Consider the following 23,407-nt stretch of genomic DNA (forward strand, 5'->3'; position numbering starts at 1 on the left):
TTTGGTATGTTATAATGACTGCAAATCAGAGATACATGGTCACAATGCGATGGAGATACATTAATCGTAATGAGAGAGTTCCAGGGGCTTCAAGACAAAGAAACCCATCAAGAGGCAGAAATAGCATATGCAGACTACATTTATTCAGTGCTTACTGGACACCGGGCACATCAGATACAAAAGAGCTGGGATGGGGGAGGTAAAAATTTAATACACACATTAATTTTACGACTAATTCTAACTACTAGGGGAAGTACAAAATTTGTACAAATTATACTTTATAATGAAATTTCAATGCCTGTCAAAAGGATAAGCTATACATACAATGCAATAAAAATATTTTAAAATTGTGCTTAACATCACAGAACTACTCCAAAATGGGTTGGTAAAATACCTATACACCATTCATTCTTATTATACACATATTTCACATTAAAGATTGCTGGTAAAGTACAAACACTTTGACCCCATTGCTGAAAAATCTATGGTCGACAGCTATATACAAAGTTCCTTTTAGAAACACTGTAGCATTTGTAGTCCATCTTTCCTTTAAAGTCCACCTTATTTTCATCTTAGCTCACTATCAAGTTGTCTTCAGAACTGTTTATATTTCTTTTGTCTGATCATCTTCTTCCAGTTTTCTGATTTCATTTTTTAAACAATTTATAGTTTCACGACTTGCTTTCAATCTCTCTTTAAGCTCTGCAATTTCAAAGCTTGTTTTTTTTTTTGCAGCTTCTAATTTTTCTCTGGTTTTCACTTCAAGTTCTGCAACTAAAGAAAACAGACTGTTATTAATTTATTGCATTTTTCTCATATGTCTGAGATATGTCACAGAGTAATAAATGTGACATTCCGTTAGGTCAATGTTTCCATGATGAAATGCAAACAACTTAAGATATGTAACTAAACACAGGAGGGTAGGTGAGAAAGTCTCAACTCTCAAGAGAGGATCTAAGACGTTTTCTATCACAAAGAATAAAATTCGGGCCACCAGTATTTTAATTCACACTTAAGATTTTAAGACATAATGTCCTTGTTTTTCTCCATTTACATACTAATTTGGAACTTAGGGAGTATATAGTCCAAGAGACTTCCAAGTAATAAGACTTCACTAAAAAGAGGATTCTTAAATTTACGTGTAGGAAAAACTTACATAACAAAACCACACTGGTAAACCTGTATCTTTGGTCAAAACAGAGTAGTAACTACCTAGGCTTGAATTCTAGCTCTACTAGTTGTGCCACTCTGAATAAGCTATTTTTTTAATCTCCATGCTCATTTCCTCATTTCTAAAATACAGATGATAACTGCAAACACCTTGTGATATTATTTGCTTAAAAGATTTAAAATGAATATCATCTGGCACATAAAAACATATTAAGTACTATTATGACAGAGGAACATTAAATATTTAAAACATTCTAGCTGGCTATGTAACAAATTACTAAAGAAAAATATCATTACTGCAAAATAGACTATATTTATTTAAATATTCCACTTGGATAGTGTAGTACCATGTTTTATAGAGAAAAAAATGTCTACTATCACCCAACATTTCCACCTTGTAGACATCTCAGGTAATTGCTGTTAAGGCACAGCTGTACTTTTGTTAGTGTAAAATGATCACTAGTTAGAAGCAGCATGGATTGAAGGAAAAAAAACTAAAACCTTTTAAAATCAGAAAGACTTGAGTTCAAATACACCTTTGGTCCCTTACTAGCTGAATGCTGATATCTCTCTCACTTAATTTCTTCTTTCTATATAATACAGTTAAAACTTTGTATTTCACAGAGGATTTAGGATTAAGCAATACATGTAAAAACCATTCAGCATGTTAAAAACACATAATGTGTTCTCATTTTGCCCACTGCTGGTGACTTTCTTTTTGTGATACATTTTACATTGCCAAAACAATCCACATTTTTCTTTGTAATTTTTCATTGCTTTTATTTTTTAAATTATTTTTGAAAATAGATAGTACATACACCCGATACAAAATTAAAAGGCTGAAACTTGTGTGATAAATTCCTGTAAATAGTAATTGTTAGGTTGAATAATAACTGTGCTTGTAATTTTGGAAGAATGCCAAGTGACTCTTAGAGGTTCTATTATTAATTTATAATCTCATTAGCATAGTATGTCTGTTCCCCTACTGCATCAACTTTTTGGTCTTAAATAATCTGGAAGGTTAAAAATTATATTTCAGAATAGTTTTAATTTGTACTTCTATTACTTCTGAGATTGATAATCTTTTAATATGGTTAGGGGATATTTCTCCCTCTCTTTCTATGAACTGCCTATTTATCCTTTCCTCTGTTTTCTATTAGGTGACTGGCCCCCGCCTTTTAAAAAAACTGAGGTATAATTGACATACAACATATGAGTCTCAGGTGTACAACATAATGAGTCAATACTTGTATATACTGCAAAATGATCATCACAGTAAGTCTGAAGTTAACATCTGTTACCATATATACAAAAAAGATCTTCACGACCCAGATAATCACGATGGTGTGATCACTCACCTAGAGCCAGACATCCTGGAATGTGAAGTCAAGTGGGCCTTAGGAAGCATCACTATGAACAAAGCTAGTGGAGGTGATGGAATTCCAGCTGAGCTATTCCAAATCCTGAAGATGATTTGAAAGTGTGAAAGTGCACTGCTTCACTGCACTGCTGTGCAAGTGCAGCACTCAGTATGTGGGCAAATCTGGAAAACTCAGCAGTGGCCACAGGACTGGTAAAGGTCAGCTTTCATTCCAACACCAAAGAAAGGCAACGCCAAAGAATGCTCAAACTATCGCACGATTGCACTCATCTCAAACGATAGTAAAGTAATGCTCAAAATTCTCCAAGCCAGGCTTCAGCAATACATGAACTGTAAATTTCTAGATGTTCAAGTTGGTTTTAGAAAAGGCAGAGGGACCAGAGAGCAAACTGCCAACATCCTCTGGATCATCGAGAAAGCAACAGTTCCAGTTTTAAAAACATCTATTTCTGCTTTATTGACTATGCCAAATCCTTTGACTGTGTGGATCACAATAAACTGTGGAAAATTCTGAAGAGATGGGAATACCAGACCACCTGACCTGCAGCTTGAGAAACCTATACGCAGGTCAGGAAGCAACAGTTAGAACTGGACATGGAACAACAGGCTGGTTCCAAATGGGAAAAGGAGTATGTCAAGGCTGTATACTGTCACCCTGCTTATTTAACTTATATGCAGAGTACACAAAGAGAAACACTGGGCTGGAAGAAGCACAAGCTGGAATCAAGATTGCCGGGAGAAATATCAATAACCTCAGATATGCAGATGACATCACCCTTATGGCAGAAAGTGAGGACGAACTAAAGAGCCTCTTGATGAAAGTGAAAAAGGAGAGTGAAAAAGTTGGCTTAAAGCTCAACATTCAGAAAACGAAGATCATGGCATCTGGTCCCATCACTTCATGGCAAATAGATGGGGAAACAGTGGCTGACTTTTTTTGGGGGGGCTCCAAAATCACTGCAGATGGTGATTGCAGCCATGAAATTAAAAGACGCTTACTCCTTGAGAGAAAAGCTATGATTAACCTAGACAGCATATTAAAAAGCAGAGACATTACTTTGTCAACAAAGGTCCATCTAGTCAAGGCTATGGTTTTCCCAGTAGTCATGTATGGATGTGAGAGTTGGACTATAAAGAAAGCCAAGCACAGAAGAATTGATGCTTTTGAACTATGGTGTTGGAGAAGACTCTTGAGAGTCCCTTGGACTGCAAGCAGATCCAACCAGTCCATTCTGAAGATCAGCCCTGGGTGTTCTTTGGAAGGACTGATGCTACAGCTGAAACGCCAATATTTTGGCCAACTGATGCAAAGAAATGACTCATTTGAAAAGACCCTGATGCTGGGAAAGATTGAGGGCACGAGGAGAAGGGGAAGACAGAGGATGAGATGGCTGGATGGCATCACTGACTCAATTGACATGGGTTTGGGTGGACTCCGGGAGTTGGTGATGGACAGGGAGGCCTGGCGTGCTGTAGTTCATGGGGTCACAGGGAGTCGGACATTGAGCGACTGAACTGAACTGAACCATATTTAGTTACGAATTTTTTTCTTGTAAGGAGAAATTTTAAAATCTACTCTTAGCAACTCTCAAACATGCAATATAATATTATTAACTATAGTCACTATGTTGTAAATCATATCACCTCTTATTTGTAACTAGAAGTTTGCACCTTTTTGGCCATGGCCCCCCCAACCCCAACCTCTGGCAACCACTAATCTGTTCTCTGTTATTTTTGAGCTTTTTTTTTTAGAGTCTACATATAAATAAGATTACACTGTATTTGCTTTTCTCTGATTTATTTCACTTAGCATAATGCCCTTGAGGTCCATCGATGATGATGCAAATGGAAAGATTTCTTTTTAATGGCTGAATATTATTCCATTATGTGCGTGTGTGTGCATGTGTATATATGTATGTATGTGTGTGTGTGTGTGTGTGTGTGTGTATAAAAAGCACTTCTTTATCCAGTCATCTATTGATGGACACTTACATTGTTTTCCTATCTTGGTTATTGTAAATAATGCTGTAATGAACCGGAGAAGGCAATGGCAACCTACTCCAGTACTATTGTCTGGAGAATCCCATGGACCTAGAAGCCTGGTGGGCTGCAGTCCATGGGGTCGCTAGGAGTCAGACATGACTGAGCGACTTCACTTTCACTTTTCACTTTCGTGCATTGGAGAAGGAAATGGCAACCCACTCCAGTGTTCTTGCCTGGAGAATCCCAAGGATGGAGGAGCCTGGTGGGCTGCCGTCTACAGGGTGCCACAGAGTCAGACACGACTGCAGTGACTTAGCAGCAGCAGCTGTAACAAACATGGGATGTATATATCTTTCCAAGTTGGTGTTTTCGTTTTCCTTCAGGCCATACCAGAAGTGGAATTGTTGGATCATATGGCAGTTCTACTTTTATTTTTTTGAGGACCCTCCACACTGTTTTCCATAGTGGCTACACCAATCAACACTGAATAAGGGTTTTCTTTTCTTCACATCCTTGCCAACACTTGTTATTTCTAGTCTTCTTGATAACAGCCATTCTGCTGCTGCTGCTAAGTCGTTTCTGTCGTGTCCGACTCTGTGTGACCTCATAGACGGCAGCCCACTAGGCTCCTCTGTCCCTGGGATTCTCCAGGCAAGAACACTGGAGTGGGTTGCCATTTCCTTCTCCAATGAATGAAAGTGAAAAGTCAAAGTGAAGTTGCTCAGTCATGTCCGACTCTTTGTGACCCCACGGACTGCAGCCTACCAGGCTCCTCCATCCATGGGATTTTCCAGGCAAGAGTACTGGAGTGGGGTGCCATTGCCTTCTCTGAACAGCCATTCTAACAGACATCAAATAATATTTTGTGGTTTTGATTTGCATTTCCCAGATGATAAGTGATATTGAGCGTATTTTTGGTATCTGTTGGCCATCTGCATGTCTTCTTTGAAAAAATATCTATTTAGCTCTTCTGTCCAGTCTTAATTGAATTGTATGCTTTGTTTGGCCATTGAGCTGTATGAGTTCTATATATATTTTGGAAATTAACTCTTTATCAGATACATGATTTGCAAATATTTTCTCCCATTTAGTAGGTTTCCTTTTAATTTTGTTGATGGTTCTTTTGCCCTGAAGCTTTTTAATTACTGGTTATTGGCCTTTTAAAATGATGTGAGGAGCTCTTTATATCGAAAAGAAACAAGTCATCTGTGATAGAAGTACAATATTTCTTTTCATGGTTTGTCTGTCCTTAGACTTGGTTGACAATGCAGAAATTTTTACCCCCTTGCTCCCCTACTCTCTTCATATCAATTAAAAGACATACAGAGAGTGAAAGCAAGCTTCGCCGGTGGCTCAATGGTAAAGGCTCTGTCTGCAATGCAGCAGATGCAAGACAGGTAGGTTCAACTGCTGGACTGGGAAGATCCCTTGGAGAAGGAAATGGCAATCCACTCCAATATTCTTGCCTATGAAATCCCATGGACTTCTGGGCTTCCCTGGTGGCTCAGACAGCAAAGAATCTGCCTGCAACGAGGGAGACCTGGGTTCTATCCCTGTGTTGGGAAGAGCCTCTTGGAGGAGGGCATGGCAACTCACTCCTGTATTCCTGTCTAGAGAACCCCCATGGACAGAAAAACCTGGTGGGCTACAGTCCATGGGGTTGCAAAGAATCAGACACAACTGAAGTGACTAAGCACATACATGGATTTCCAGAGAAGCCTGGTGGGCTACCATCCATGGAGCCACAAAGAGCTGGACACGACTGAGCGACTAAACAATAGCAGAGTGAAAGGCACATTGACAATGGATTGACAGAGACTGGGACACAGACGTAGGAGATAGACAAGAAAGAAAAATGCATTACAGTGTCATGAGGTAATTAGGGAGCTATAAAGCAGACAGGATTTATATCAAGGGGGGAGAGAGAGAGAGAGAGAGAGAGAGAGAGAGAGAGAGAGAGAGAGAGAGAGAGAGAGAGAGTGTGTGTGTGTATCAAGGAATGTTTCTTGGCAGAAGTAAAATCTGAACTGAGTTTTAAAGAATAAGATAGGAATTAGATGAAGTGGGACACAGCAGGCCTTGGAGACAGTACAGAAAGATGTGGGAAACAACAAGGACTTTATGACTGTAACAGGTAGTTTTCAATCTAGTCAGGAAGACTTAATTTAACTCATCTGTTAGAGGACAGCATTCATTGTATTTGTAGATCTTTGTTCCTTGATTTAGTTACCATACTGTATTTTTGATAAATCATAGAACTGCCAAGGGTACCATATACTGGAGAAATGGGTTAATGAGGAAATCCTAAAGAAAACATTTAAAAACTTGTTTTAGCCTGTTCTAGTTTTCTGCTTCCTATATATTAAATGTTTACACATACATTTAAGATATATATGTGCATATATATGTGTGTGTGTGCATGTGTGTATGTATGTATGTACCCATGTGTATATATGTATGTATGTGTGTGTGTTCAGTTGTGTCTGACTCTTTGAAATTCCATGGGCTTATAGCATATATAAATATATATAAAATTTCTATTTTAAATTCCAAATGAAGCCTCAATTTACAGTAAACCAATCCAAAGAAGAACTGTTAGTTTTGCAAAGCAAATGTAACGCACTGGTTAGAAGCACAGGCTTTTTACAAAGAGAAACAACAGTTTATTGGTTAAGAGTACAGACTCTGCGTGGGTTTAAATCCTGGCTCTGCTGAGTGATTCAGGGCAAGATCAAAACTCTCTACGCAAAATGGGGTTAACAGTAGTACCTCCCTCTGAGGACTATTAAGGGAATTCCTAAGGGCTTCCCTTGTGGCTCAGCTGGTAAACAATCTGCCTGCAATGCAGGAGACCTGGTTTCAATCCCTCCTGGAGAAGGGAAAGGCTACCCACTCCATTATTCTGGCCTGGAGAATTCCATGGACTCTATAGTCCATGGGGTCGCAGAGTCAGACATGACTGAGCAACTTTCACTTCATTTCAGAAATGTAAAGCACTTATCTAGTACATGTAAACTCTATTAAGCATTCAATATCAGTTTAGTTATTCCTTATTGAAGCAACTTCTATTAAAAGCTAGACCATTAGTGTTTAAGTCAATTTCTGCAGGTTTACCAATATAAATATCTTTATAAACTTTCAATGTGCTTTATAATGAGCAACCTCTATCTTATTACTCTGTCTACAAATATTACAATGCTTTTAGACCCTAAGTTCTGAGGACTGCCTAGGAGACTGGGCTGTACCACTCACTCATACTAATTGAGCAAGTTTCTTACCAATGTGTGCCTCAGTTTCCTTTTCTAAATGGACTACCTAAAAAAAGTTATTATAGATATAAATGAGCTTATACACGTATAGATTACAAAAGTACTCAACAAATCTGATATTATTACCAAATATTGAGTATAATGTTCTCAAACTAGTAAAAGTGCATCTATCTTTTTTTACACCTTTGATTAATATTCCCAAATTGCTTTCCTAAAAGGCCTATTCACATAAACAACTGATGAGAAGACAGTGTTCACCACATCCTTACTAGATACAACTATGAAAGATTTCTTTTGCATATTTGATACAAATATAGCCATCCATTATTATTGGTTTGCATTTTAAAAATTACTAGCAGGGTCAAATATTTTTCTTTTTATTTACTAACCATCTTTCTTCTGTCTAGTCCACTCCTTTGTCCTTTGTTTTAAACTGAAGTTTAAAACTATATTCTATTTTTTCTAGAGTTTTACAGCTTTTAATCCTTTGTCATATCTTCCAAAAATCTATTTTTTCTTTTTTTGCCCTTTTGAAATGCATAAGTTACATACCTTTTGCAAAAAAATTTTTTTGTCTTTCAATGTAATTTCTTCTAACACCTCAAATTTAGAAAGTCTTCCCTAGCCAAGATAGATAGTCATTTCTCTAATTTTTTAAACAGGTTAACTGATATAAAAAAAATTTAGGGACTTCTTTGGTGGTCCAATTGTTAAGACTCTGCACTTCCAATATAAGGGGCATGGGTGTGATCTTTGCTTGGCCATATGCACATGGTATGGCAAAAAAAAAAAATCAAAAAACAATTAACCATCATTAATTAAAATGGAATTTTTTAAGTGCCATGAAGCAATGATCTAAATTAAGTTTTCTTCTCAAAAGTTATCAACTGTGCCGATACCATTTACAGAATTATCTTTTTCTTCCTTATAGATTTGATGCTGTTAAGAAAATAACCTCAAGATAGGTGAAAAGACAGCCTTCAAAATGGGAGAAAATAATAGCAAATGAAGCAACTGACAAACAACTAATCTCAAAAATATATAAGCAACTTATACAGCTCAATTTCAGAAAAATAAATGACCCAATCAAAAAATGGGCCAAAGAACTAAATAGACATTTCTCCAAAGAAGACATACAGATGGCTAACAAACACATGAAAAGATGCTCAACATCACTCATTATCAGAGAAATGCTAATCAAAACCACAATGAGGTACCATTTCACGCCAGTCAGAATGGCTGCTATCCAAAAGTGTACAAGCAATAAATGCTGGAGAGGGTGTGGAGAAAAGGGAACCCTCCTACAGTGTTGGTGGGAATGCAAACTAGTACAGCCACTATGGAGAACAGTGTGGAGATTCCTTAAAAAACTGGAAATAGAACTGCCTTATGACCCAGCAATCCTGCTACTGGGCATACACACTGAGGAAACCAGAATTGAAAGAGACACGTGTACCCCAATGTTCATCGCAGCACTGTTTACAAAAGCCAGGACATGGAAGCAACCTAGATGTCCATCAGCAGATGAATGGATAAGAAAGCTGTGGTACATATACACAATGGAGTATTACTTAGCCATTAAAAAGAATACATTTGAATCAGTCCTAATGAGGTGGATGAAACTGGAGCCTATTATACAGAGTGAAGTAAGCCAGAAAGAAAAACACCAATACAGTATGCTAACACATATATATGGAATTTAGAAAGATGGTAATGATAACCCTGTATGCGAGACAGCAAAAGAGACACCGATGTATAGAACAGTCTTTTGGACTCTGTGGGAGAGGGAGAGGGTGGGATGATTTGGGAGAATGGCATTGAAACATGTATAATATCATATATGAAACGAATCTCCAGTCCAGGTTCGATGCAGGATACAGGATGCTTGGGGGCTGGTGCACTGGGATGACCCAGAGGGATGATACGGGGAGGGAGGTGGGAGGGAGGTTCAGGATGGGGAACACATGCACACCCAAGGCGGATTCATGTTGATGTATGGCAAAACCAATACAATATTGTAAAGTAATTAGCCTCCAATTAAAATAAATTATATTTTTAAAAAAAAGAAAAAAAAAAGATAATAACCTCAAGATAATACAAAAATGCAGTTTACTAATAAAAACTTCCTAAGGTTGGGGCTTCCCTGGTGGCCCAGTGGTTAACTCAGCTGCTGATGCAAGGGACACATGTAGACCCCTAGTATGGGAAGAGTCCACATGCAGTGGGGCAACTAAGCACATGCTCCACAACTACTGAGGTTGTGCTCTAGGGCCTGTGCTCCCCAACAAGAGAAGCCACTGCAGTGAGAAGTCCATGCACGGCAATGGAAAGTAACCTCCACTTGCTGGAATTAGAGAAGGACTTCCTGCAGCAACAAAGGCCCAGTGCAGCCAAAAATAAATTTGAAACATGGACCAAGGAGTCTAACACGTGCGTGAGTCAGGGGCTCTGCACAAAAGCCAGGCGTGGAGGGAGGTGGGGGTTGGAGCGGATCATGCCTGGGGGGTTTCAGGTCATGCCAGTTGGCGAAGCAAGCACACAGGGTAAGCGGTGATAATGTCGGCCACCCACCTGCCTTGAAAAAATAATCTAAATAAATTAAAAAAAGAAACTTTCCAAGGTTATAAAGCTCCACATATAAGCTTTAATGTAACAGAAGTAGTTTGTGGAAAAGTCTTTTTATAAAACACATTTGTTTTTACTGTTACACACATACGAATTAATGATATTAGTCTTGTTGAAAACACAGAAATGCAGGCACTTGAATTTTAAAAGAGAATTTTTCTCTATGAATATGAAATGGGAGAAAGATTTATAATGAAGAGAAAATTACCAGTAACAAATTAAAACAGCATATTATTAACACTTTTCACCTTTTTGAAGTGATCATACACATTTCTGTTTTATGTTCACGACAAAGTAGACCATATTTTCAGATGTAGAAAATGAAGCATAAATCCTTTTAATGAGTGTGATTTGAAATTTTAAATGACTACCAAGTGGCAATTTTAATCAGTATTCAGATCATTTAACCCCCCAGTCATGGGTTTCATGAAAACACAAGCACTACTATAACCATTCATGGTTTAACAGCAATCTCTTTCCCCAGCAGGGCATGTTCATCCCCTCACCCTTTTCTTTTACTGGATCACTTCTTTCAGCCTACACCTACATTTACTGGTCCACTTCCCCCGGAAAACACTGGCCTCTGGACCCCAAATCCTGCTTTTCCTACTGCTTCAAGAGCTCCTTTCCCTTTACAGGTCAAACTCCAAGACAGGCTTATCCATAGCACCTGTCTCCAGTGTCTCATCTCATTCTCTCTGGATCCACTTCAACGGATGTCTGTCCTTACTATTCTCCTTCAACTGCCCCACTGAGGTCACCAAGGAATTTCACGTTGCTATCGCCTATTTCTTGGCTCTTACCTTACTTGCTCTCTAAGAGGTACACAGCTAACGACTATTTCCGGATGAACCTTCTTCACTTGGCTCTAGGGTATTATGTGCACCTAGCTTTACTCCCTCCACACTCATGTTTATTTATTTATTTTTTTAAACTAATTTCCTTAGCCGGTCATCTCCTTAATCTCTAAATTTTGGGAAAGCCTAGGGCTCAATCCTTGAACCTCTGTTTATCTTCACTTACTCTACTGATGATACCATATGGCCTCACAATTTATAAATCCATCTATATGCCCAGACTGTTCCTTGAATACCAGACTTTGAGTACAATTCCCTTCTCAACATCTCCACTTACATGTCTTATAGGCGTTTCACACTCATCATGTCCAAACTTTACTTCTAATCTTTCCCCTCAAAGCTGCCCCTCCCAGACTTCCTATCTCTATGAAAAGCAACAATAATTTTTTGTTTGTTTCCTTCTTCGGGCTCCAAACCTTAAGAGTCATGCTTTGTATTAATATACCTTCTTCTCACATCTTATTAAACCATCAGCAATCCTACTGTACCTGTCTTTAAAACAGAACCTCCACTGCCGCCCCACTGGTACCACTCACAACTCTATCACATCTGGACAATTGCAACAACCTCCTAACTACTCTGCTTCTACTCTTTCTGGCTTATAGTCTACTCTCAATATAGCAACCAGGGTGATTGATCTTTTGAAAATGTTACTCCTATAATGTCACTCTGCTGCTCAACACCCACAAAAAAACTTCACATCTCCTTCAGTTTAAAAATCTAAAGTCCTTATAGTTACCTTTAAGACCCTGTTTGACCTGGTCCTGTATTACTTCTTTGGCCTCGTCTCCCACTCCATGTTCCCTCTACGCCAGTCACACTGGCCTTTCTGTTGTTCCCTGGATACGCCAAGCCTGCTCTTACCTCAGGGCTCCTGCCCTTGCTGTCCCTCTACACATAACATGCCTCCTTCATGCAGCTGCATGGCTCATTTCCCCACTCCTTTTGGTATTTGCTTGAACGCCACAATTTCAGGAAGCATTCTCTGACATGATATTTAAAACTCTAACAATCTCCTTGCACCAGAAGCACTCCCTCACCTGCCCTAGGTTTCTCCATGCCATCCAATCACTACCTAATGTTCCATTGTTCTATTTATTGGCTATTTCTCTTCCTTCCACTAGAATGTAAGCTCCATGAGGACAGGGCTTTTGTCTGGTTTAGACACTGCTTTATCTTCTGAACCTAGGACAATGCTTGGCATAGCACTGATGCTCAATATACACTGTAAGCAAATAAATGAAAGATCAAAGGAACAACTGAATAAATGGTAACATGGATGTCCACAGGGGGTCGCTAAATAGGCTTCACCTTGAATGACAAATGCAAATGACTGATGCAGCTGCATGGAATGCTGTGTGGAGAGAGACACTAACCACAGTACACTGAAGTATAATGTTCTGCAAGGTTCTTCACACCGTCATTAGCAAAGACTAGAACACACAGAAAACGGCTGAGTGACAGGTTCAGTGAGATTAATGAAAAGCTACACTTAAATGGAATTAGTGAATAAAAGGCAAACAGTATTTCAGAGTGTGTGAGCAGCTGTCTTTTACCTTTTTGAAAGTTGGCCTACTTTGAGAACTATTTAAAGCATCCTTCTTATTTGTTCTTTGGTAATACATATTTTGTTTCCTAACTCCTAAAAATTTTACTTATACATAATAAGAAAATTTAACAGTCACTTATCATACAATCCTTTCATCATCACTGAATACATTATTACTCAGGATTAATTATAAACTCATGGTACTTACATTCTGTTTCATGCTTATAGGCTCCTAAGGTAAGCTGACGAGATGTTGTCAATAATTGTTGCATCATTGCTGTTGGGTCTTGAAATATCTAATGGGATAGAATGGGAAAAAAAGCCCTGTAACTTCAAAATCTACAAATTGAAAATGCTTTAAAAACTCTTATTATAAAATCTTCTTACCATTTCATCATAAAACTCTGAAACCACTGTTTTTTTCCCCAGCATTGCATTGGTGTCTGACTGAAACAGCTTTAATAAATGATACAGTGTTACCTGTGAAATAAAAACAGATATGATATCCATGGATGGTTTTTATCATCATCATGTGAGATTATTATTTCTCTAACTGATTTACAGTTACAGAAGTAACTACTAAAGTAAAGCAGTAAACCTATTAAATTCAGGATCTTGTCACAACTACAGCTTACAGTGGCAGATCATCCGAACTCTGACTGTACTTTTATTCTATTAGGTATTAACATCTATCCATATCTGTTTAATATGTATGCTACAGAGAGGATAAGTAAAGACTGATTACAAAGCATTCCAGAGAGTGACTATATATAAAAATAACACAAGATACGGCTATGCAAATTAAACTGGGAAATCACTAAGACAAAAAGTCTTCTACTTATACAAATGAAATTTGCTTAACTGTGACAGATAAAGTTTACATATTTACTGTGAGGAAAAAAGATTTGATTTCAAAAGGAATGATCAATATTAAAATACTCAAGTTTTAGAGGACAAGTTAATTTCTCCAGTGTAATATTAAGATTATAACATAAGTAGCATAATAAGCAAAAAGTCAGCCACTGATAATTCACTTCGGCAAGAGCAACCTCTCTTCAAAATACTTGGAAACAGATATAATAAGACATCAATGGAAAAACTTTGCAGCACAATGTATGATTATTTGTACAAAACAAAATCTAGCAGGTAAAACATCAAAGGTTCATGCTGAAATTGGAGAAGCAACTGAGAGGACATGAAGAATTTTCCAATAAGTCAGCTAAAATCATCATAAAAAGCAGGCATCATATTTAAAGCAGATAATTTGACAAATTTCTAGGACGACAAAAAGCAGATGAGACTACACCAATAGATAAACCATAATGGAGAAATCCATAACCGAAAAACTTAGGGAAGAAAACTACATCAGAGGTGAGAGACAGTGGCCCCAGTGGAGCCCGAGAGAGACAGGTGTAGAAATCAAGAATGCTTTGGGTGGCTAGGTTGGTTAATCTTCCTTCTTCTCCTTTTACTCACAGACAAGAGAGCATATCCTCCTATGGATCCTAGAATTCTTCACCCAATCAATCAATCATGAAGTAAAAATAAAGGTATTTTTAGAGAGCATTTACTCTGAAAATTTATTTCTTAGGCATCCTTTGTGAAGAAATTCCTCCAGCAAAATGAAAAAATAAAGAAATATGAAGATAAAGGATTATGTGTCATCCTCAGGAGTTGAGAGGCACTATCTAAAATTGAAAAATCCAAACTTAGGGATTTAAATACATCAGACACATGGGAGTTAATTCCTAGCGGAACTGAAAACAGTAACTGTCGTTTTCCTGAAGAAGGGGTCAGAAACGGGGTGTCTATGTTATGAGGTTAAATTATATCCCCCTAAAGATAGTGAAGAATCTATACTTATCCTCAGTACCTGTGAATGTGACCATATTTGCAAACAGAGTCTTTGCAAATGTAATCAAGTTAAGATGAAGTCACGGGGGGGCTCTAGCCCAATATGACTGATATCCTCGTAAAAAGGGAAGAGACGCAGAGATGGGAAGGGAGAGACGGCCATGTGACAGTGGAGGCCGAGACTGGAGTTAATGCTGCCACAGCCAAGAAACACCTGGGGCTACCACAAACTAGAGGAGGCAAGAAAAGATCCTCCCCTAGAGGCTTTGGAGAGAGCATGGCCAACATCTTGAAACTGGACTTCTAGTCTCCAGAACCAAGAGAATAAACTGCTGTTTTCACCCATTCAGTTTGTGATACTGTTATGGCAGCAATAGGAACTTAATACAGGAAGCTTGCACATTTTATTTTTTAATCTTTTAAAACCTATATATTATGTGTTTTATAATTTGAGCAGTATTGAAAACTACATCATAAAACTGTCCTTTCCCAACCTTGTTCAGATTTTGCGAGGCATTCATGCAGATACAGACAATGAAAAATTTCAAGACATAATGTCTCTAATTTACACTGATGCTTGAAGATTCTTAGAACAATGAAAATGCCTATACCTGCTGGCAACATTTCTAGGAATAAAACCCTAGTATTAGTATTTTGCTTTTAGAAACAACCATTCCTTTTACATAGTGGCTTCACCTGTAATAGGTTACTGGATAACGGAAGTAAATCACAAGTTACCCATGTCTTTCTTTTATAATTTAAATAAATCTTCATATGACTTATTTTCTATAAGAGTCAACTGAAAAACTATAATAGTTTCATTACACTGAAAGAACACAAGAACAGTTTGGAGTGGATAAAATTCAGGTTCATGTAGATCTACATAAAAACCTATCAATAAATTAATCACTGCAGAAGTGCAAAAGAATGTATTACCTTCCTTTCCCAAGAGTAGACTTTCAGAACTGTCTCACAATGAGGCTACATGATATAATGATTTCTTTCAGAGATGTATCTTCCAAGGCGGGGCAGGGAGGTGAGATGGGGGAGACAGATGAGGCGGCAGACAGGTAAAGCAGCACATTCTCAAAATAAAATGAATTCAAAGCAACCTTACGAAGTTAATAAGAACCTCAGCTCTAATAACATTAACAATTTCTCCCTCTCCCCTCTCTCAATATCTGCCATATTCTGTGCTCTATATTCCCAAATAGACTATTTTGATCAAGGATAGGTGTAGTGTCTGATCTTTGTATCCTGCCCTCTGAGAAGTATCTTGCAAATATATTTAATAATTTTTTGCCAAACAGAGTATCTGTGAGAGTATCACAGAAAGACAAGAATGGTAGGAGATACCAAAACGTTACCACATGGAAGATATTTAAATAACCATTTAGATGGATCTTCAGGAGGAAAATAAAAACAAACTAATCTATGAATAGTTATCAGGAAAAAGTTCAAGGAAGATTAATATAAAGTAGAACTTTCTGAAAACTAGAACTTCTCCAAATCTGAACAGGATGTTTTACTTCATGATGGAAGTTAGTCTTCTTTTCTTACTATACTGGAGGGGCTAAAGGAAACTTCTATGTAGTGGTCTACATCAACCGGTCCTAAATCTTACTGTGCATCAAAATTACCTGGGGGGTGCTGGCCCCTCTCCAAATCTATGAATCACCATCCAGAGAATGGGGACTAGATGTCTGAACTTCTAAAAAATACCTTAGGCATTTCTGGCGTAGTTAGTTAGGAACTAATTCTATCACTGGCCCAGGTGCTATTCAAGTCCTTTAAAAGCACACAGTTTTACAAATGTAATCAGATAGTTAAAGTGTAAATGTTTGGTGCTGAAGGAATGAACTCAATCTATCAAGATGAAAATTGATAATGATGAATGTTAAAACCCTGAAAGTGGAGTTGAACACTGACCATACAAATGTGCAATGAAACAGCCTGAGTTGTAACTCTGTGTTATAACAATAAAACAGGCTTAGTGGTTTTAGTCAAAAGAGTAAAGGAAAGAGTATGACATCTGAATGCAAATGTACAGGTCCAAAAACTAGCTCTATCACAATTAACTGTATTTTTGAGCACAAGACTTTATCTCTGAGCCTTAGTATCCTCATCCCTAAAAAGAGGATCTCACCAACCTCACCAAGTTGCTGAGGGCTCAAAGCGAAAACTTCTGGGACTTTTTACATTAGCTAGCAACAACTGGAAGAAGAGAGCAAATGATGAAAAAGTAGTTATAATAAGGAATCATGAATAAGATAAAGCTGCTAGTACTGATGACAGTATGAAAAAGTAAAAAGGCATTCTAGGGTTTTTAACTAGACACTGGACACTCCCATTTCACAAAGTGTATGGACTCAACTTGTTTATTACTAATAACCAAAAAATACTAATGAATTTTAGACCTTTTTTTTGCTTTAGTAATCATATAATTTCCATGATTTCTTTCAAATAACTGTTCATACTGTATTCCTTCTTTTTATACTTGGAAAATAAAAGATTTTTGAAAGGCATTTCATTTAAAAAGGAAAAACCTTAATGCATGGCAAGATATAGCAAGACATAAACTTATATAAACTATACTTGAATAAAAAACAGTCAACATACAGCTTGTATATGTTGTCTAATGTACTATTACATTTTTACAATTACTAAAAAATCCATTTTATATCTACAAAGAGTAACATTACTCACAGGTCTTTCATTAGGATCAATGAAAAATATTTTGATGATTATTTCGAATTCACCCCATCCTGTTTCAGTAATCTCATATGGAGGCTTAGTAACAACTAAAAGAAAGAAAAAAGAAAACAATCAGGAATTTTTAATTGCTGATACAATTTCCTAGTTCTTTTATATTTTGTATGTTATGAATCACGGAACTGTACCTCTCAAAGGATTGCCATAGCTTTCATGTAATTTAAATTGGATTTTCTTCACATATGCTGACATATCCTAAAATACAGAAGAATTAATTAGTTCTGCCATCTACATATAAACATTAGAAGGGAAGAAATGCCTAAGAAATATGAATTACAACCTGGAGGTTTGTTTTTTAAACAAAGGAAGCTTATGCCAGATTCTTTCATAATTCATCATACATATAAGTATATATGTCTCTATTCACATGTGTTACAAATCTTATGTTTATGTACCTCTGAGTATTGTTTGCTAATATCTCTGTTGACAATATTCAAAATCAATTCTGATTTTTCCATAAAAACATTTTTTCCATGTGGTAGTAGACTGTATCAATACTTCATTTTATTGCTTAATAATATTTCACTGTATGAATACACCATATTTTATTTATCCACTTATCAGTTTGGAGACATTTGGGCAATTAGGAGTAATGTCACTGAATATTTACATACAAGTTTTTGTGTGGACTTTGAAAGTTTTTTGTCTTTTAATTTTGTTTAATACGTGATAGTATAACTGCTGAAGAAGAAACATTATCAAGCTTAGTTGGTTTCACTATTTTAATTCAGTCTTTTGGTGAAATATACCAAGAAAAGATAAACAGAAATCAAAGGTCAACTAGAATCTTCTTTGCCCTTGAAATTAAGATAACTTTGGGTTGCAACACTACTTGCTGTGCTGTATTTTGCTTAATTTCAGCTCCAGTGGCCTACATTCAACTGCTGCTGCTGCCGCTGCTAAGTCGCTTCAGTTGTGTCCAACTCTGTGCGACCCCATAGACGGCAGCTCACCAGGCTCGCCTGTCCCTGGGATTCTCCAGGCAAGAGTACTGGAATGGGTTGCCATTGCCTTCTCCGCTACATTCATCTAGTCACCTTTAAATTGTGGCTGCACTGAGTTCTATGCGGGCGTCCCTGGTGGCGCTAGTGGTAAAGAACCTGCCTGCCAGGGCAGGAGGTAAGAGATGTGGGTTTGATCCTTGTGTGGAAGATCCTCTGGAGAAGGACATGGCAACCCTCTCTGGTATTCTTGCCTGAAGAATCCCACAGACAGAGGAGCCTGCATGGCTATAGTCCATAGGGCTGCAAAGAGCTGGACACGACAGAAGCAAGTTAGCATGCAGGCACTGAGCTGAGTCACTATAAACTGTCCTACATGGCAGTTTAACATGAGGCATATTGTGTTTTATTTACTTCCAAATTGATCATCTCTTAATTTGTTAAACATGACTGAACACAGTGTGGGGTTACATGGGAAGATGACCCTTAAAACTAACACTAAAAAGTTATTTTGAATAGTTACTAGATTCCTTCACAAAATGTGCCCCCTCCTTGATAAAGTATAAGTCCAAAATTCTTCTCTTACATGTGGTAAAAGTATTTGAAGCAGGATAACTTTATCATTATCAAGCTATGAATCTATCCTGTGGTTTTGGCACCATTTTCAACTTTTCAGACATTAACATCTCTTCATGATGCCTCTAAATGCTTTTACAGATGTTTTCAGATGGTGACAAATGATAACAATGATAACATAAATTCTCATTTGCCTTATTGCTTCCACTATATTGGATCAATAACAGCTGACATACAAAATGAAGAGTTTTAAACAGAGGAATATTTATTCATTTAGTACCTACTGAATACCTACTATGTACTGACTACAATCCAGGCATTAGAGATTCAGCCACAAAACCAAACTACCAGCAGCCAGATTATGTAGCAGTTTTGTCTTTCATCTTCTCTGATTATCAAATTATAACTTAAATTTATCATTCCTGAAACATGTGATTATACACAAGGCTACCTTAAGAGGTGGTGATTAGAAGACATACTATGTATACAGGACAGTTCTTGTTACCATTGTTGTTTAGTCGCTAAGTTGTGTCCAGCTCTTTTGCTACCCCACAGACCACAGCCTGCCCGGCTCCTCTGTCCATGGGCTTTCCTAGGCAAGAATATTGGAGTGGGTTGCCAAGTTTTTCCCTGGGAATCTTCCCGACCCAGGGACCAAACCCACTTCCTCTGTATTAGCAGGTGAATTCTTAACCACTGAGCCAGCAGGGAAGCTCATAACTTAATTTTCATTAGAAAACGGTTTTGGAAAATTGATTTCTACTAACAAGTATACAAAGATGACAGTTCTTACTTTATTCTTTCAACTTTTGGGGTAACATTTCTACAATGGGCAATTTTTTTTACCTTTTTTAAAAAAAAACTTTTTATTCTGTACTGCAGTAAAGCTGATTAATAATGCTATGACAGTTTCAGGTGAACAGAAAGGACTCAGCCATACGTATACATGTACCCATTCTCCCTCAAACTCCCCTCCCAATAACATTCAGCAGAGTTCCATGTACTACACAGTAGGACCTCGGTTATCCTACAATGGGACAATTTTATTATCAGTTACTATAAAATGACATTACAATTTATCTTCAAGCAAAACAAACCATAGCATCAAAAAGGTTTTAGGAAAAAGAAATATTTACCTCATTTCTATATGGTTTTACATATACTGTCCACTGATGGGTGTGCCCATCTTCTTCTCTTTTCTTTCCAAAGTATCGAGCAACATTACCATAAACTATTGGTTTAACGATAGTAACACCCTAAAAGATAAACAATTTCAACATAAATTAACATTGTACCATTACCCAAATAAACAGAAGGAAAGCTCTGAAAGCCTGATTAAAGAAATGGCAGGCGGCCTAACAACCTAGGTTTGCATATACCATGGATTTCCCTTAAAAATCAATTCCAGACCATTAGCCTCATTTTATATTACCACAAATAACTAAATATCACAGTAATTACAGTGTTCTCACTTTGAAAACATCTATTTAAATCATATAAAGTACTTTGAGAGTTTCTATTTTTGCTTTGGTTATTTAATAAAGAAACAGAAAAGGTTCTTTATCTACAGACTTTAAAGAACAACCAGTAATTAATAGTCACTAACTTTGATTGTCATCACCTGATGGTAATGTCCTTATTAATCAGCTTACAGCAGGGTTTTCCAAAGCACAGTAGAAAAATTAAAGGCAGTTTCAAAGAGAATTTTTTGGTAGAATAAGGGAAGCATTTTCTTTTTATTACTTGTGCGTACTTTAATCTATATGAGAAAAACCACAACTACAACTAGCAATTCAAATCACAATTTCAAGAATAGTAATGCTTAGGAAGGGACTTTAAACATTAGATTTAAACAAACAAGTTAAATATTACATTCGAATTCAGATAACAGCAGAGGCACGTGGAAGAGTCAAGCTTGATAAACACTTGACTGATGGCATGTTTGCTATATTTGTGCTCAGTTCTGTGATGCATGTACATGTTTCTGTGCACATGTCAGAACTGCAAAGGCAGAGTATGATGAAAAGGAGAGAGAAAAAAATTTCAGGAGAAAATGCTGAATGTTGCACATGAATTTAAGACTAACTGTTGAATAGGAGGAGTGTACCTGAAGGTCAAGACCAAGATATAGCATATGTAAAAAGTGTAGGGCCAATGTAATCAACAAGTAATAAGAAGAGGAAAAGCGGTGAACAAATAGAAAAAGTTTTTCCTTTTTTTTTTTTCAAACTTCTTATTCTGTATTGGGGTATAGCCAATTAACAATGTTGTGACAGTTTCAGGTGAACAGCAAAGGGACTCAGCCATACATACACATGTATCTATTCTCCCCCAAACTCCCCTCCCATCCAAGCTGCGAGAGTTGCACCTGCTATACAGTAGGCTGGTCATAAAGAGAAAAACTTCATTGCGACTAGGTAATCCTCAAATAAATCAATACCTATTAGCCTAAAGTTAATTCAGAAGAAGGCAAGCAGTTTCTATGGAAATTAAAAAAAAGTTACAGCAAGTGCACTTTTGGGGCACACAAAGATAGGGCCTCACCTTTAAGGACTGAATGAATAAACACAAAGGAGCACTGACAAGGTGAGTAGGTAACAGATTTCACAGCGCCAGTGTTGACAGGAACTTGTAGAGGTCTTCAAATATTTAAAGGGCTTTCATTTGCCAGTGGACTTTCTACTAGGATGAAACTTATCTAAATTGGAAAAAGGTGCTTACAAGATCAGGTAACAGTCAGCAAGGAGAAGAAACAGGTCCCTAAATTTTAAGTTTTAAATGACTAACTCACATCCATTTTTGGTGGAAAAGCATTTGAGAACTACAAGCCTGATCTCCTCACTTCATTTTGGACTTACAAGACTTTTAGAACCTAACATGATTACAAACTGAGAAAGCTCTGTAAGTTCTTCTCTGAAAGCTAATCTTATAATCCTCTTTTCTGTTTTCTCTTTTTTCCCTTATTTTTTATTATTATTTTTCAATCTTTTTATAATCCTCTTTTCTGTAGTACTTTCTTATCATTCCAAAATCTGGCCCCAAAGCAGAGAGAAAATATGTTTATGAAACTCCTACTACTATGAATTTTACCTGGCCATCTCTTTCCCCTTCCATTTAATTTCAGTAGCTTTTGAAACTTTCAAAGAGCTCTCGCTTTATAAGAAGCATTAAAGCACTGTGTATGACAACTGCATATACAGCATACATTTCTGTAAACAATATGATATAGAGAAGGAGTCTTAAAACCTAGAGCAACTAGACTGCTGCAAAAATTGGGTGATTTCTTCTTGAAAAAATTTTTCTTTCTGTGGTAAATAAAAATCTGAAGGGGGTAAAAACCAATGTTATATCAGGAATCAGCTGGTCGTGACATAAAAAATTAATGTGCCAAGTAACGTATTAAAGTGGGAGGGAAATTTGTCACGGTGTCAAACATCACGTTAAGCTCGATTATAACTTTAATTACAAACTAAGAAACTAACGTGTACTGAATGTTGCTTATGTGCCAGGCATCTTCTTTGCCTTGATTAATTAGTATCCTGGCCGTAGCCCTGAGGCTTTCGAACACTACAAATTTGGGGAAGTCTTCGGAACTTTTCTATCCGCCAACTCTATCGTTATCACACTTGTAAATACTGGGAGTAATATTGCCTTTTTAAGGCTGCAATAAGGGCTGAGAGAATTCGGTAAAGCATTCACCTACGTGCTTCTTTAGCATGGAATCGGCTGTTGTTATCCCACAATAGGTGGGTGACCCCGACCCCGATTTACAGGTGACCTGGGTTGGCAGCGGATGAACACCAAGCCAGGATCTGCCAGCCCTCCAAGTGGCTTCTTCCTTGGCGACGACGTCCATCTCTCCCCCAAGCACCAAGGATTATGTCAGTTTATTTTGTCTGGGATGGAAGGGAGGGGGCTACACCTGAAGTTGGGGCCCAATGAAACCACGATTTTCCCTTTGGGGCTCTGAGTCGCCGTCCTCCTAGAAACCCCAGTTTCGAGGCAAGAAGGAGCGAAAGCTGACCCTCCCCAGGCCGCGCTAGAAAGAGCCGGGACAAAAAAGATATTCCGTGAGGGGAGGCACCGGCCGTGCACTGACCTTCACTCTCCCGCCGGAGTCAGGCCCAAATTCGGCCATTCTCTTGAACATATTGTCTTACGGTAGAAGCCGCAGCCGCCAGGGAAAGAGACCGGGGCCGGCGGGCTCGCCGCTCCCTCAGAGACCCCACTCCTCCTGCGCGGGCCCAGGAGGAGGGTTTCTGGTCGAAGGAGGACGAGTCAGCGGGGTTCCGGTCGCCTAGGAAGCGCCAACTCCTCGCCGGGGACGGCGTCCCGGAAGCCCATTCAGCTCTGCTCTCGGTAAGGTCGGATCTGGAGTGGGCGGCAGCGGCGAAGTGTGCGCAGGCGCCACGAGCTCTCTTACACTGCGC

At 37.9% G+C, this 23,407-nt stretch overlaps 1 protein-coding gene across 1 annotated transcript; it reads right to left on the reverse strand.

The window, feature by feature from the left end:
• On the reverse strand, nucleotides 122-23,394 carry YEATS4 (YEATS domain containing 4). The gene is made up of 7 exons (XM_018047956.1): nucleotides 23,077-23,394; nucleotides 20,114-20,233; nucleotides 17,589-17,655; nucleotides 17,395-17,489; nucleotides 13,222-13,314; nucleotides 13,043-13,130; nucleotides 122-774 (listed from the first exon to the last, which is right to left on the reverse strand). Exons 1-7 carry the CDS (start codon nucleotides 23,125-23,127, stop codon nucleotides 605-607), a joined length of 684 nt encoding a protein of 227 aa, XP_017903445.1. The 5' UTR covers nucleotides 23,128-23,394; the 3' UTR covers nucleotides 122-604.

The sequence above is a fragment of the Capra hircus genome, chromosome 5 (assembly GCF_001704415.2).
Source record: "Capra hircus breed San Clemente chromosome 5, ASM170441v1, whole genome shotgun sequence".
Lineage (NCBI taxonomy): Eukaryota > Metazoa > Chordata > Mammalia > Artiodactyla > Bovidae > Capra > Capra hircus.